Source organism: Peromyscus eremicus, chromosome 5 (genome assembly GCF_949786415.1).
Source record: "Peromyscus eremicus chromosome 5, PerEre_H2_v1, whole genome shotgun sequence".
Lineage (NCBI taxonomy): Eukaryota > Metazoa > Chordata > Mammalia > Rodentia > Cricetidae > Peromyscus > Peromyscus eremicus.
The window spans coordinates 61668397-61684891 of record NC_081420.1 but is presented as its reverse complement, the minus strand read 5'-3'; the positions used below and the strand labels follow the sequence as shown (position 1 = coordinate 61684891).

Here is a 16495-nt window from a genome sequence, read left to right as displayed (position 1 = left end):
AAAAGACAAATCTAAATTATTTAGAATTTGAGCTATCAGACAAATTTTAAAAATCTATACATTTAAGATTATTTTTGGGGGGCCTGGAGAGAAGACTCCGTGGTTAAAAGCACTTGATGCTCTTACAAAGGACCCAGGTCAGATTCCCAGCACACACGTGGTGGATCACAATCATCTACAACTCCAGTTCCAGGGGATCTGATACTCTCTTTTGATCTCCAGGGGCACCACACACTCATGTGCTGCACCTACACACATGAGAGTAAACCATTCATAAATAAATATCTTTAAAAAAAGATTTACAGAATTTATGTTATGTGTTTTGCTTGTATACATACACTCTGTGCACAGAGTGCACACAGAAACCAGAAGAGGGCATTCAGTCCCTGAAACTGGAATTAGATGGTTGTGAGCCACCATGCAGGTGCTAGGAACTGAACCCAGGTCCTCTGCACGAGCGGCAAATGCTCTCAAAGTGAGCGTTATCTTCAGCCCCAAAACTTTACATTTAATATTTGTTCTGTTTGTTTATGTGTGTGGAGGTCAGAGAACAACTTGCAGGTTGTCAGTGTTTTTAACAAGTGCCTTTTACCCACTGAGCTAGCTCATAAACATTTTTAAAGGCACTTGTAGCCTCTTGGAAGATGGTTCCCAGCGTAGTCACCGTAGCTACTCAGGTAAAAAAGTGTGGACATTCACTGGCTTCAAGAACTCAGTATTTCCTTTCCTAGGTAGGTTTTACAATCAAAAGTAATTATGAAAGTATTATAAAACTTACTTTCACCATGCAATTGTTAAGATTAATAGGAAAAAAAAATCTCCAACTGGATTTGAATCCTAAGTGAACAGCTCAGAATAATGAATAAGATCTACAATCTAAGTACTACGAGGCCAACCCTGTTAAGCCTCCAAGATCAGGCACTTCCACAGTGGTCCGGCTGTAAGAAAGCCTCTGCTCCACCATCTGCATACATGTGAAATCATCCTGCAAGATACCACAAGAGCTAGGCATGGCACTGAACGCCTGTAATCCCAGCATTCAGGGACTGTGGCCGAAGGATCCTGAGATCGAATCGGTCTGGAATGCACAGTGAGACCTGTGCCTCTTCTCCAACTCAAAAACAACCCAGAAGAGAGAAGGGCAGGTGGAATAAGGGAGAGAAATATGGGGAAAATGTTATCATAGAATGCATTATGCTATATGTTAGTTTAAGATCTGGGCAGAGGGATTCTAAGAAACATGCTGATACTGTGTTGTTTTATGTCAAATAATTATGACTTAGGTGAAGAAATCAAGAGTTTTGATGCTGGAAAGGTAATCCTCTGTGCACACTAAGCAAACCCCCCAGGAGAGAAGATTCTGGAGTCCATACATACTCGAGGAACTCACATTGCTGCTGAGCATCTGCTCCTCCAGTTCAGCAGCAATATTGTGAAATATCCCGGCCTATTTCCTGAGCATGGCTTCACAACCTGTTTCTTCACAACTGTTTCCATTCAGAAGTTTCTATTCCCATTGACACTACAGTCCTTCCAAGAGAAAACTCTTTCAATTACCTTTTAAAGAGGCACATGATCTTGCCTCTTGGAAGATATATTGAGTATCACTAATAATCGATGTAATGATTTAATGATTGCTCCCCAAACAAATTGCTTCCATGAGCTAATGTACTCCAGTCTGCATAATGAAACTCTACCACCTAAATGATTATTGAAACTCTATCACTTAAATGGCCATTTTAGAGAGGAAATGCTGTTGATCGGACAGACTCTTTTAAGAAATTCAGTGACCAACTTTCTCATGAATATTGCTGGTGCATGAAATGTAGCTCACCAACCATAGTCTGTAATCTTCCATGGCGCTCTCTCTCTCTCTCTCTCTCTCTCTCTCTCTCTCTCTCTCTCTCTCTCTCTCTCTCTCTCTCTCTTTCTTTTTTGAGACAGGGTTTCTCTGTGTAGTTTTAGTGCCTGTCCTGGATCTCACTCTGTAGCCCAGGCTGGCCTCGAATTCACAGAGATCCTCCTGCCTCTGCCTTCGCGAGTGCTAGGATTAAAGGCGTGTGCCACTGGCCGCCCGGCCTTCCATGGCATTTTAAGAATTGAAGCACTCCACAATAATTAAAAGTGAGAGGCAGGCAAAGCAGTGAGAGTTCCACACTGGGCCTCAGAACACGTCTACCAAAGTTTCAGCCATTCTGCTGATATCTTAAAATATCCAGAAAAAGCAGTCCCACCTACAAAATGACCTGTTCTGAATTTGACGAATACAAGGCCAAACCACAGCGGGGTCTAGACATGGTGAGTGGTGAAGCCCAGTGGTACAGCACAAGCTTGGCATCCGTGAGATCTAGGGTTCCATCTGCTACCCAATCAACAGTTTTTAAACACGAGCTTTAGCAGAATCAGACAGGAGGAGGAGAGGCTGCAAACAGATCTGCCCCCCAAGTGTTTGTTTTATTTTGTTTGATTCAGGTCTCCCTGTGTAGCCTCAGATGGCTTAGAATTCACTACATAGACCAATCCCCCTGCTTCAGCCTGCAGAGTACAGGTATGGGCCACCACTCTAGCTTGCCTTCCAAGGTTTAGTACACAATACGAGATGTATGGAGTACTCGGGAAAGGGCAGCTGAGTCACCTGACAACTTTCTAGTTCTGGGGACCAGGCAGCCTGCTCAAGAAGCCATGAAATTTTCCTCCAAGACAATGTTTTAAGACAGAAATATGTAAATTTTTCTAGGTTGAAAAAGTAAAACTACCGAAACAGGTTTTCACTCCAGTATCGGCTATTCTAGTGAGACTCCTCATTGGATTTTGAAGCAAAAGCATCATGTGGGGGGTTAATGGGGGGGTGTGCACGTGTTTATACATGTATGTATGTGCAGATGTGCTCGCCTGCACATGTACATGTGGAAGCCAGTGGTCAACTTCTGCTGTCTTCTGTCATTTCCAACTTGACTTGTTGAGAGAGTTTCTCAATACACCTATCATGTCAGTTTCTGCTAGACTGGCAGGCCAGTGAGCCCCAGACATACACCTCTCCCCATCCTCAACTCCCAGTGTCAGGGTTACAGACGCAGGCCACCAAGCCTGGCTTTTCATGTGAGTATTGAAGATCTAATTCGGGTCCTCATGCTGTGCAGCAAGTGCTCTGGTCACTGAGCCGTCCTCTGAGCCCCAACTTGGAAAAAAAACCAAAAAGAATATATCCTTGGGTTGAAATTGAGTTGTATTCCCACAGAGCTCCACCAGATTCCCTGGCTGTGAAAACACGCTGATGGGGTGTTATCAGTTTAGTTCTGGTAGGACTTCCCTCAGAACAAAGCCATGTGATACAGTGGCAGCTGGGAAGGTAGGCCTAACTGATGGTGGAGTAAGAACTTAACACAGTGCAGAAATCTTGGCACACAGCCTGATGGAAGCTTCTCTAGGATTAGGATCTAATACAAGAGTAACATTTCCCCTATTTTCCAGATAATTCCACAGCCTGCCTTATTTCCTCATGAATTTCATTCTGTTGATAAGGCAGTGGAAAAGATGGGGGCCCATCATGTGGACCTGAAATGGGAAGGAAGCCTTTCCCATGTTGAATCATTAAGTCGGGCTCTGGGCTGACCTTGGATCTCCTTTCTCAGGAGTATTGGAGGACCACAGGCGGCAGACAGTAGAGTAACTCTAGAGGCCCCTGTGACACTGCCCCACCCTAATGGGAGAAGTCAGAGAGAACAGCACCTCTAATTCAACTGCCAGAGGAACTTCAGAAACCAGATTCAGTGTCCCATGTTAGAACCCAGACGAGTTGCTGGGATAGATTTCTGAGGCTTTGCCAACATGCCAGGGGGCTTTTAAAGATGAGGGAAAGTTATTTTTTGAGACAGTGTCTCACTATGTAGCCTTGGATGTCCTGGAACTCACTGTGTAGACCAAGCTGGCTTCCAACTCGCAGAGATCCACTTGCATCAGCCTCCCAAATGCTAGGATTAAAGGCGTGTGCCATAACGCCTGGTTATTTTCTTTCCTTCCTTCCTTCCTTCCTTTCTTCTTCCTTTTTTTTTTTTTTGAAAAGTTATTTTCTTGTATTCTTCTGAAAGATGCTCAACAAAGAGAAGTGGTGTGGTTCCATGGAAACCATTCTAAATTAAAAGTCTAGAAACCACTTGGGCTCCACATCTGCCCAAGTTTATTCTGTGCCCTGGGGCAAGCTGCTCCATCTTTCTGGGCCTGTTTATTTGTCCTGAAGTCAGTAGAACCACACTTCAAGCTCATTTTCTAGTTCTAACACTCAGCAGCTCACATTAAAAGCAGACGTTAACACATGGAATGTTTTCATAAGAGCTTTTCAGTGAGAAAAATAGTAAGGCCAACACATTCTTGACAAGTCTACAACTCTACTACACTTCTCTCTTTGAGAGGGACAGCCACCTTATCCCTGCTGGCACTGTATTTTGTGGCATCAGGACATGCCTGTGCTCCAAAGGGAGCCTTTGGAGATAAAACTTGAGTGGGACAACTTCCGGGAAGGCACCTTCCCCTTAGTCCCACAGCCTAGCCAGATATTCCCCTACATATAAGCATAACATAGAAAGGAAACGTTTACAGAGTCCACCCAATATGCCAGACAGACTGTGTTCTCAAGGCCTTGCATCCATGAGTCTTTAATCCCTCCGGCAGGAGCTGGAGCTGAAGCACCGGGGTAAACACCTGACTATCACATACAAGGCCTCAGATTTGAGCCTCTGTACTACAAAAACAAATGAACACCTCTACCAAAAAAAAATCCTACAGCATCCATGAGAGAGAATACTAACACCATCTCCCTTATGGACCAAGGACACTTGGGTTGAAACAACTTGCCCAAGGTCTGGAAACTTCTAAGGAGAGATACTACATGCAAACTTATTCAGGTAAACTCTCAGGTCTTCATCAGTATTATATCTTGCTTCTCTGTCACATGACAAGTTATGGGAAGAGATTTGTTATTATACAATTCATGAGCATCATTGACTATATCAATATGTGGCCTCTTCCTTAAGAGACAACATGGCGTCAGATGCTAGCTAGAAGCCAACCTGAGACAGAAAGCTTGGGGTAGACCTCGTGTGTCCTATGACTAATTATGTTAAGTCTAGTTCCTCATTGGTAAAATGTGGCCATCAACATCTCCTTCATTGGTTTATGGTGAAGTGTTTATAGAAATTTTAGCTAGCTCTAAATCTTGATGAAGGGAGAACATTCGTACTGAAACCCACAAATGATATGTCTACATTGTTCTGAATTCCAGTACGCTGGATCAGGACAAACATTTGTAGTCTGACCTGAACATCATCAGTCATAACTGAACTTATGGGCGTTTATGTCTTACTATTCATTGGGTGTCATAAGACGGGTTTCCTGAAAGTTCTTGTAAGGCTGTTCAAGTCACACAGTGACCCACTAGAGGGGAAGGTTTGGGACTCTAAAGACAGAGGAGCTCTACAAGAGAGAGCTCCACTCTCTTCCTGGCTGCCCTGCTCACAAAACTGCACACTTGGCACCTCGGTTTCTACAAGATGGACAGACAGAGCAGTTTCCACTCAAAGAAACAGAAGCTTTTCTAAGAGAACAGGGTGGGAGAGCCTATGTTTACATGATGCCTAATATCTGAAAATGTTAAAATGCTTTTCATATACCTCATCTTCTTTGGGTACTCCAGACAACAGACATTTTAATAGAAGCAAGGATGTGTTTATGAGGCATAAAGGATGTTTTAGTATTTCATAGAGAGGTATAACAAAATGAGATACACTTAAAATACATGAATATGTCACATACATACAGCATATTTGCATATGCAAATATACATATGTACATATATGTGGAACTTTAGCTCACTAGTCCATTCAACAAGAACAATAGCCCAGTATAGTACCCTGCTACTATTACAGCAATGCATCTGTTTAATATCTGTTTAATATCCTTGTATGTGTTTAGATTCCCAAGTGACACCTCTCACCTGTCTGTGTCATACACTCAAAACCATTTTCTAAATGCCGATGAAAGAAAACCGCAAGTGCCTTAAAAAATGGATATGAAATAAGATTTATCAAATTACATACCATTATTATTACAGAAAAAGTTATTTTAGTGTTCATCTCCCCAAACCTGGCTTTGACCTCTGACCTTAATTTCCAAGCCTGAGAAAAAGAGTTTTGCTTATAGAGCACTAAAATTATGGACAAGGGCCTGAAGAGATGAGTCGGCAGTTAAGTGCACTGTCCTTCTAGAGGACCTGGGTTCAATCCCCAGCACCCACTTGGTGGCTCACAACCATCTGCAACTCTAGTTCCAAGGGATCAGCTGCCCTCTTGTGGCCCTCATAAGTACCAGGTACACACTTGGTACACAGACATGCATGCAGGCAAAAAGCACCCATACACATTAAATTAAATTAATTTAAAAAATAATACTACGATAAAATGGTAAACAACTATTTGAATCACCCAATAAGAATCCTGAATTTAGAGTTTACTAAAATAATCCGTCTACTCATATAAATAATGCCCAAAGCAGGATGGAGGATACACAACCCAGAGCTGAGTAGAAAAGCGAGAGTGAAGCACGTGTGTATTTATTTTGATTCCTATGCTGACCATCCTTGTCTCTCTAAGAACTCTTTGTACTTAACCTTTCATGGAACTGATTCTCCAAGGAAAGCTATTTTGATGTTTTTTTAAAGGCACACGCTATGCTACAAGATACACACACACACTTTCTGAGAATCATTTAAATGGCATTTGTATAAATCATTAGCTAAGTAAGTTTACAGAAAAAGGGAGAAAATATTTGCCAAGATGTGCTACAAGAGGAATTTAACCAAAGCCTGGTCCACACGAGAGCTAGCTCCTCAAGTAATTGCGTCCATCAGGAGACTGGGAGCTAACACAGGAATGAGCATGCAAACAAGCAGCCCAGCTTCACAGACCATGCAGAAGCACACCGTTCTCCCACTGCTCTTAACACCTACAGAGTCATATATATAGAAGGAAAGGTGGTGGGAGCAGCCAAGCTCTGCTCACATGACTTAAGTTCACTCTGTTGCTGTGGGAGAATCAGCTCCAACCCCAACCTGCCTCTTCTAGAGTACTATGTACTGGTTGATGGACTTGCCATCCACATGCTCAGGGTATTATGTCTTATATGTCAACTTGACTAGGTCAAGAGATGCCTGGAAAGCTGGTAAGGTAGTGTTTAGGGGCGTGTGTGTATGTTTCTAGATCAGACTCAACAAAGTAGTGGGTACCACTCTATTCCTCGACAGCTACAACAGAACTAATAGGCAGGTCTGAGACATTGGCATTCCCCGTCAGTTTTAACTAAGTTAAACCATGGTTCATCTGACTCCCTGATCTTTGGCTGTGGACTGAATTACCCTGAGTCTCCAGGTTGCAGACAACAGGTGAACTTCTCTGTAATTGGCTTCCATGATTGCATGAGCCAATCCCTCCTCCTAAATCTCTCTGTATTTCTACACATAATCCATTGGTTGTTTCTCTAGAGATCCCTGACTAATATGGTCTGCAAAGCCAGAGAGAATGGGCCCTAAACTCTCCAATCAGCACCCATCCCTCCATTATTTCTAACCTTCCAAACTCATTGGGGGTATCTCTACTTCTTGCTTCCATGGTCAGCACCATGCTTCTAAGTTCAGGGCTGGAAATGGAAACTTCATAGTCTTAGAAAGAAGACACCTGACGTCAGAGTCAGGGAGACATTGGAGCCATGAAATATAAAAGGGAAGGGCTCACCTAGACAAGGACAATTCAGGGGAACAAGCTGAAGGACATATGTATCATACTGAAGCTGAACTGGGGACAGAAACAATGACCTACTCCTTTCAGAGAGTACACATGAAACATGGGGAATGGGAGTTGAAAACCAGAGATCACAAAATGAAGGATTGCTTATGTAGGGGTTTAGATCTTGACTAAAGATGGAGAGGCTCAATATCAGACCAACACATCAACGCTTATTTATTTAGGGCTATGGAGAAAGGAGACTCTATAACTAACCCACATGAGCCATCCAGACTGCAATATTTAGGGAATAAAAACCACAGGCAGGAAGAGGCACCAGAGGAAAAAACAAACACACCTCGGACTCTTGTGATTATCCCTGCCTCACAGTAAGAGGCACAGCTAATTCGGTCTTCCTTCCATTTTTTGATTATGTGTGGGTGTGTACATAGTGTGTGTGTGTGTGTGTGTGTGTGTGTGTGTGTGTGTATGTGTGTGTATGTGTGTGTGTGTGGGTGGGTGTGGGTGTGTAGGTGTGAGTGAGTGCAGGTGTCCATGGAGGTCAGAGCTGGACTTATGGGCATTTGTGAGTTGACAACATGAGTAATAAGCCCTCTTAATGCTGAATCATCTCTCCAGCCCCCATCAATGTGTTCTTAAAACCTACCCAGTTAACTTCAATGAGCAGTTGGAAGTGATAGCCAGTGGATCAGAGCAAACAACAAGAACCATCACTGACTGCATGCTTTCCCATGCTGACAAGGTGATGATAACCCACAGTTTCAAAGAAGTTCCTACCCAGGCCCCTTCCTAAAGAAAATCTGCAGCCTGCAATGTAATCATCAGAACAGCATGCTCAGTCCCAGTGCCATGTTTCATTCATCTGGATGGGGGCCATGTTTCATTCATCTAGATGGGGGCCATGTTTCATTCATCTGTTGGGCTCTGGACCCATCCAGAATTCCATCTAAAATGTCAACTGTCTGTAAACACATCTACCACTTCATTTCACCTGTGACTAACTTCTTTCCTAGGCACTGACTTCATGTTGGAAAAATGACTATTTCAATGTTTCGTTGACACAAGTTCATGTTTAAGTAACCCGAGCCTCAGTTTCCCCAAGTCTTAGTCAAGGGGCTGCTCTAGACACATCCCTTTTGCTTTTCCTGCCCCTTGCTTTTCTGTATACATCTCCTTCTCTCTTCGCCTCTCATCTTACTGCAGACTGTTAATGCATTTGTCTCCCCGCTCCTGAAAACTGCTAGAGGTGATGCTTTAAAATCAGATTGGAGTCCTGGCTGCCCTCCAAGCAAATAAGACCACAGAAATCATAAAGTCTAATCCAACTAAGGTGAGTGGTGCTGACGATGTTATATTCCAGACTGCATAAAATGTTCTGTTCGCGGGACCACAGCTAACCACTCTGTCTGTAACAGCGCATGATGAATCATATAAATCCAGCCCACTAAACCCGAAAGTCAGGCGGGTGGCTTTCTCTGCTGCATAGCAACAGCCTGCCACGATGTTTATCAGGCTTCTTTTTTTCCCCCCTCTAAATTTGGGTTAATATCTACTTATCAAGTTGAAAATTCATTTTGAAACTATTTTCAGAGCAAGTACAAAGACATCCACTAGGATATATTAGCTGCATTACTTTTATCCAATGAAATAAATAAATCTCTCACCCTACAATAAACTTAGCACGTAGGAGGACAAGCAGTCTCTTAAATGGGCCCATTTGGATGAAACACAGCATGAAAATACACAAACAGCCAGGGGACATGGGCGGCCTATCTTGGACCCTACCTATAATGACTAGTTAAATTGTGCCAGGATTTATCTTATTTTAGTTTTTGCTGAAACAAATTTTTTTAATTTCCTTTATTTTTTTGAGATTATAATATAATTACATCATTTTCTTTTTCCCTTTCCTCCCTTCAAACCCTCCCTTATACCCCTCCTTGCTCTTTTTCAAATTCACAGCCTTTTTTTCCATTAACTATTAATACACACACACACACACACACACACATACACACTCCTAAATATATAAGTACAACCTGTTCAATCTCTAGAAAGTTACTTGTATGTGTGTTTTCAGGAAAGCAACTAAGAGTTCTACCCAGGTTTGAAACCTATGATGCCTATGAACCACAACAACGACCAGCATGGCACGATAAACCGAAGGGTATAGTGGTGGCATGCATACCTGGGTGGTAACCAACAGGTCTCTAAATGGTCTGAAAGCCCACTCAAACAAAAAGGAAATGATGTTTGATACCAGACACCTAGCCAACTAGCCAGAGGTAGTGAACTCATGGACTGGGAGGATAACCTACCACCACCACTATTCTAAACCAGCATAATCCCTAACTACATTCTAAATGTTTGTCCTTACACCCACAGACAAGTGTAGTCTTCACCCCTCATCAAGAAAACTTCTGTTTGCAACAGACAGAGAGCATTATAGAAAACCACAACTTCTGGGCGGCAGAGGCACACGCCTTTAATCCCAGAGGCAGAGCCAGACAGAAATCTCTGTGAGTTCGAGGCCAGCCTGGTCTACAGAGCGAGATCCAGGACAGGCACCAAAACTACACAGAGAAAGCTTGTCTTGAATAAAACAAAAAAAACAAAGCAGAAAGAAAGAAAGAAAGAAAGAAAGAAAGAAAGAAAGAAAGAAAGAAAGAAAGAAAGAAAGAAAGAAAGAAAGAAAGAAAGAAAACCACAAACAATCAAAATGCAGAATTGTGGAGCCCAGTCCCAATGGGTATGTCTATAATACAACTCTGGTACCTAAAGGCTCAGGAAACACTGCTAAGAGGGGGTGGAAAGGTTGTAGGAACCAGAGGATCAGGGAGTTTGCTGTGAGAGTGTGTCTCCTAGAAACATCAGAAGCTACACCCATCAAGTCTCATAACATAATTGCCTAAACATGAGTTGAACAAGGATAACAATTGACCTCCTAATGAGGACAGCAGAAAGCCCAGGAGGCGTCAACCCCACACAAAGAACTACTGACAACTTAGGAATGCTGAGAGCTGAGAGAAATAGTCTTCCCCAGGGAAGAGCACATCAATTGATTATCCAATATTTAATTGTTTCATTGCTTTATTTTATGTGTATAGGTATTCTACCTACATGTATGTATGCATACCACTCGCCTGCCTCGTACTTGCAGAGACCAGAAGAGGGCATTGGATCCTCTTGGAACTGAAGTTACACAAGATTGTGAGTCACCACATGAAGGATGGGAATTGAACACGTCCTCTGGAAAAGCAGCCAGTGCTTGCAACCACTAACCCATCTCTCCAGACCCTTCCCCAAGATTTATTTTAGTATGTGTTTCAGAAATGTTTAGTCTCTACAAAAGCCTAGATTATAATGAGTTCCAGCCCTGGAAAGTCAATCGGTCATCTATACTTGGATAGCCCCAAGACCTCCAAATCCACCATGCCCAAGTCAGAACTCATCCTTACCTTCCTGCTCATAGATCATTTATCTCAGTTAACAAGGTGATCAGTCACCCAGTTACCCCTGTCAGAAATCACAGCATTATCATCAGCTCCTATCTGTCCCTCAACACCTCTCTGTCTCTTCCAAATCCTGACCTCCTAGTCAGCTCTATTAGCACCTTCATATCCATCTCTTCCGTACAGCCCATAGCCCCTGTTTTAACACGTTCCTTCATTTCTCTACACCTCATGACCTCTTATGTGTTCTCACTCCATGCTCCTGCTCTGTCCGATCAGTCCTTCCAAGTTCTGCCACAGGACATTTATAAATCCTCATCATATAGCTTCTCTCTTGATAACCTGATCACTCCTCATATCTGCTGCCTGAGCCCAAGATCCAAAGCGGAGTTTAGAGCATGTCCCCCCATCCTACCTTTTCCCAAACTTAGGTCTCCATTTGCCTCACCTCAAACCCTCTACCTCATCAAAGGAGCCAGTTCCCCCAGAATAACCCCCTGGCTCCCATCTCCTAACTTCTTCCTATACCCTTCCTTCTCTCTCTCTCTCTCTTTCTCTTTCTCTCTCTCTCTCTCTCTCTCTCTCTCTCTCTCTCTCTCTCTCTCTCTCTCTCTCAACTCTTCTTTCTCTTCGTTTCTTTCAATAGTGCTAGGAATCAAATTCAGGGCCTGTGCAGCAACCTACCACTGGACTACATATCCAGCCCATGTCTCCTAGCTTCCGTTTGAGTTACTCCTTCTGATTGGAATGTCTATCTGCCTTTCTGGAAAAAATATATTTACGTGGCTGCCCCTCTGCCATGCAACCTCTCCTCAAGCCCATCCCTGGGTCCCCTGGACATGCTGTTATCAAATCATCTATAACTTTATCCTGTGGCATCTCAGATGTCAAGAACTCCATGTCCAGTAGTGCTGCCTCTTGGTGTGTGCTAGTTTTATGTCAACTTGACACAAGCTAGGGTTATCTGAAAGAAGAGAATCTCAATTGCAAAAAATGCCTCCACAGTATCTGGCTATAGGGCATTTTCTTAATTAGTGATTGATGGGGGGTAGGCTCAACACATTGTGGGTGGTGCTATCCCTGGGCTGGTGGTTCTGGGTTCTAAAAAAAAAAAAAAAAAAAGCAGGATGAGCAAGCCATGGGGAATAAGTCAGTAAGCAGCACCCTGGCCCCCAAGGCCTCTGCATCAGCTCCTGCCTCCAGGTTCCTGCCCTGCTTGAGTTCCTGGCTTCCTTCAATGATGGACTACAATTTGGAAGTGTAAGCCAAATAAACCCTTTCCTCTTCAACTTGCTTTTGGTCCAATGTTTCATCATAGCAATAGAAACCCTAACTAAGATATGGTGCATGCTGGGAACTTGATAAATATTTCTTCGATGAATGAACATCACCATGGTAGCCTTCTAAACATGGTGCCAAACTATTTTCTTTGGAGTCCATATACTTTTCTTTCAGCTGTTTGTGATGTGGAGTTCCTCTTAGCCTGCTTGTAAATCATTTGCAAAAGATTAACAAAATAAACTAGCATAGGCGATAACCAGACTCTTATCTCCTGAGAAATCACTCCTTTGTTCTTTACTCCGGAGAGAAGAGTCCATGCCTCTAGGCTTCCCAGCAACTGAGAGTGAGAAGCTATCAAAACAAATCATTCCAAATCCACGTCCTCCCAGGTTTTAAATACCCTGTCTAAAGATGTAATTACTACTGAGGCACTGGGTGGAGATACTGATTAAGCCAAAATATTCATGGCATGAACCAAGACAAGCTTATAAAGCCTGCACCTGTACCCACCGCCCATATGGATGGAAAAGATCTCCAACACTGCATATGGATTCCCAGGCTCTTTTATTTCTAAGCCCAGACAACCTCTGGGTCCAAAGTAGAACCTTTAGAAAGAGAATTCCATCTGAAATGTCAACTGTCTGTAACACATCTACAACTTCATGTCACCAGTGACAAACCTCTTCCTCAAACACTGATTTCATATGGGAAAATAGGACATTTCAATAAATGTTTCATTAACAGTATTTTCCTGTCTGATGGAAATATTTTGTTTTCCCAGACTCTCCTCTACAGAACCATTTCCTACAATCCTCTGCAGCACAGCCTAGAACTCTCTAATTCCAATAGACAACCCAAAGAACATAGAAACCAACCCAACAAATGAGTGAAAACAAATCCTCACACTAAAAGCCATGGAGACTATTTTGTTCTGGAACACTGATACCAAGTCTGTGTTCTTCTCTGAGTTGCCCAAAGGTCAGGACAGGACAGACTGTCCTGACCACCTCAGCGGTGCTGGGTGGCAAAGCATGTTCCATGGGTCACTGTAGGCCCCAGAAGGAATGAAGTGAAAGATTGTACGGAAAGGATGTACAGTGGGTGGTTTCTTGGGTCCCTAGATAAGGCTTGTTCCCATTCTACTTGTTTATCTGGACTGGATTTCTTGCTATGTACTGATTCCAAACCCCAAAAATTTCAAGGATATTCTGAACATCTTTTATTAATAGCAACTCAAAAATTTTCAGATAGATGTCAAACATGCAAAAGCAGGTGCCATATAAGGCTTGTTCCTTCAAACTTCATAAAAATATGGTGGAAATATTTAATCCTAACAGTACAAGGAGTGTGATCAGGTAGAAAACCATCCGAGTATGGGAGAAAGTTGGGGGGGGGGGTCAGAACACATCTGAATGGCTTGCGTGTGGCCTTGTACTGAAGGGGATGAGATTTTGATTTGGTTCTATTACACGTGAGAAGGGAAAATATTCAATGAATAAGTGAAGCTCTTTGGAAACTCCGGGGTGCCCAGTGCTGTGGGTGGCAGAGAAAGGGGGTAAGAAATCACAAAATGTAGAAACAGCACAAGAGGGATTGATATTCTGAGCTCTGCCACATATAAACTATACACATAGGGGTTTGGACAAGGGCTTTATCTTGCCAGCTTCACATCCTTATAAAAAATAAAGCAATACCAGTGGCAAAAGTTATTGTAATTCTCAGCACACTACACTATGGGAATGGTCTGAGTTCTACTTTATAAGAGAGACTGGGCCTCTCGAACCAACCAGTGTCACTCAGCTGTGGTGAATCAAGTCAGCCTACAACTGTGCCCTTTGGAGAGGCCTCCCTCCAGTGACTGCTACGCTGTAAGACACAGGAGCTACAGGAAAGCATTTTCAGAGCACTGCATGAGTACCAGAGGTCAACTGCTGGGCCCATTTCTTCCTGCAGGCTAGTAGCTGGTGACCTCTCCGACCCCTGTGAAGCCAGCCTCGTGCCAGGCCTTATCCTTGCTCCAGAGGATGCTCAGACAAGATGGGGAGGAGAGTCTGCTCCCCAGCACTTACTTCCTAAGAACGGCGATCTCATTCTCGATGCTGCTCTCCTTGCCCTTCAGCGCCTTCTTCGGGATGCACTTGACTGCGAAGAGTTTCCCAGTTGCTTTTTCTTCAGCTAAAACCACTTCAGAAAAGGCCCCACTGTGAACAGAGAGGGAGAAAAGAAGGGTCAGGGTGGGAGGGTTTGGTTTCAGAAAGGCCCCTCTAACTCCAGCACAGTAACAAGGAGCATGACCACATCATTACTGTCATTTTGTGTCCAGCGGGGCTCCTTCCCAATGTCCTTAGAAGAAAACATGTGGACAACCATACCTCAATGCAAAGAGACGGTGGATGTCCACACAGGACCATAAGGGCAGTGGAGGCTGCCATGGGTTGGCTACTTTGAAGTGCCTCTTGGCACCCTAATATACAACATGGTCAGGTTAGGGTCCTGTGGTAGGCAACAAGAACATTCCCTAAAGAGGTTCCCCCTCAGAGAAAAAATGGTATCCATAGCATGGTCATGTAGACCAGAAAGTCAGATACTAAAATTCTCCAAGTCCCTATAGGCTCTCTCACCCACAGAATTTCCTAGAATACCTCCCAAACACTGAATTAATTCTCATAAATAGGTAAGGATGTAATTACAATGGGAGCTAGTGCTACATGAGGTACTGGCACTTGGATACTAACTGGTAGGACTAGGCAATCTTTCATTCTTCAGCTTCCTTTCCAAACAAACAAACAAGGACCATACAGTGAGGATGATTAGCCCATCTGCAAATAGAAATTCATCTCTTTGAGAAGAGAGAAACACACTGTAATCAGGATGTGTGGACCCTAAAAGCCCATCTCTCCCCAGCAATGGCATGCTTAGTCTGGAACAGCATTCTCCTTACCTAGAAACAGCACCCACATCCTTTAGCCACCAACAAAGATATTCTTATATTTTTGGTTGTGAGCCTAGCCTTTAACGGCTGAGGTATCCCTCCAGCCCAACAAAAATATTCTTAAGCATAGATAGGACCAAAGGGGACAGGAATTTGTATTTGCTTGGTACAGTGGACTATGAGTCTTTGAGATAATGTTCCTACTAGAATATAAACTCTCAAGCAAGAAGTCTGTCCATTTTCATGGTCTGCATTTAATTATACAGACCTTAAGGGCAGAAGATAGTCACTCAATGAAACAGTCAAATGGGAAGTTCCAGCAAGAACCTTCTGCCCAAATCTATAAAGAATTGCTAAGTAGAATTATTTACTCAGAAGGCTATGTCCTGAAGCTTCTTGAATCTCTTAAAACAATCATCATTAAATATAAATACATACAGTCTCACAACAGAATTTTCACAGAATAATCTTTGGAATCAGACAGTCCCTATGATATCTGCTCAATATCAAGGGGATTGGCCCCCCAAAAAAATCAGTTCAGAACAAGCCCAGAGTCCATGATCTGTGCTTCTCATCATTTCTTGTCCAAGGATAGAGTCACCCAATGAGGGTGAAGAAGACCTGAACACACAGATGCCAGATCCCTCCTCCACCATGTAAGCACCGTGTTGAGACTAAGAAATCTCACTGGGGAAAGACCAGGCCTCCCACACCAGGGGTAATTTTACACCAGAGTCTACTCATTCGTTTTTGACTTCCACTCAACTCCCTAAGAAATTGTCACACGCTGTTTAAACTTGTTCAAAGTGAACTCTGGGAGTGAGAAGGACTTTCTTGTCCCAGACTCTAGCCTGTTTGTTCTCAAATGTCCTCCAGATCCCTTTTCCTGGGGCACGCTGCCCCTACTAACTGTGACAAGATAATAACAAGACAGCCCAAGAGTAAAAACACTGTCCCTTTGAGGACAGCTAGAAGGTGAACTCCTTCCAAGGAGGTTGTGACTGTTAATCCCATGGTGAGAAAATGGAATCTCATCTACA

The 16495-nt window shown here is 43.2% G+C and overlaps 1 protein-coding gene across 2 annotated transcripts in view; it reads right to left on the bottom strand.

Moving 5' to 3' along the window:
• The window catches only part of Camk1d (calcium/calmodulin dependent protein kinase ID), a 415689-nt gene that overhangs the window by 245434 nt on the left and 153760 nt on the right, over window positions 1–16495 (bottom strand). For both annotated transcript variants that reach the window (XM_059263561.1, XM_059263562.1), the window contains exon 2: window positions 14593–14724. In XM_059263561.1, coding sequence (XP_059119544.1) covers window positions 14593–14724 — 132 coding nt within the window. The remainder of the gene's footprint in view (window positions 1–14592; window positions 14725–16495) is intronic.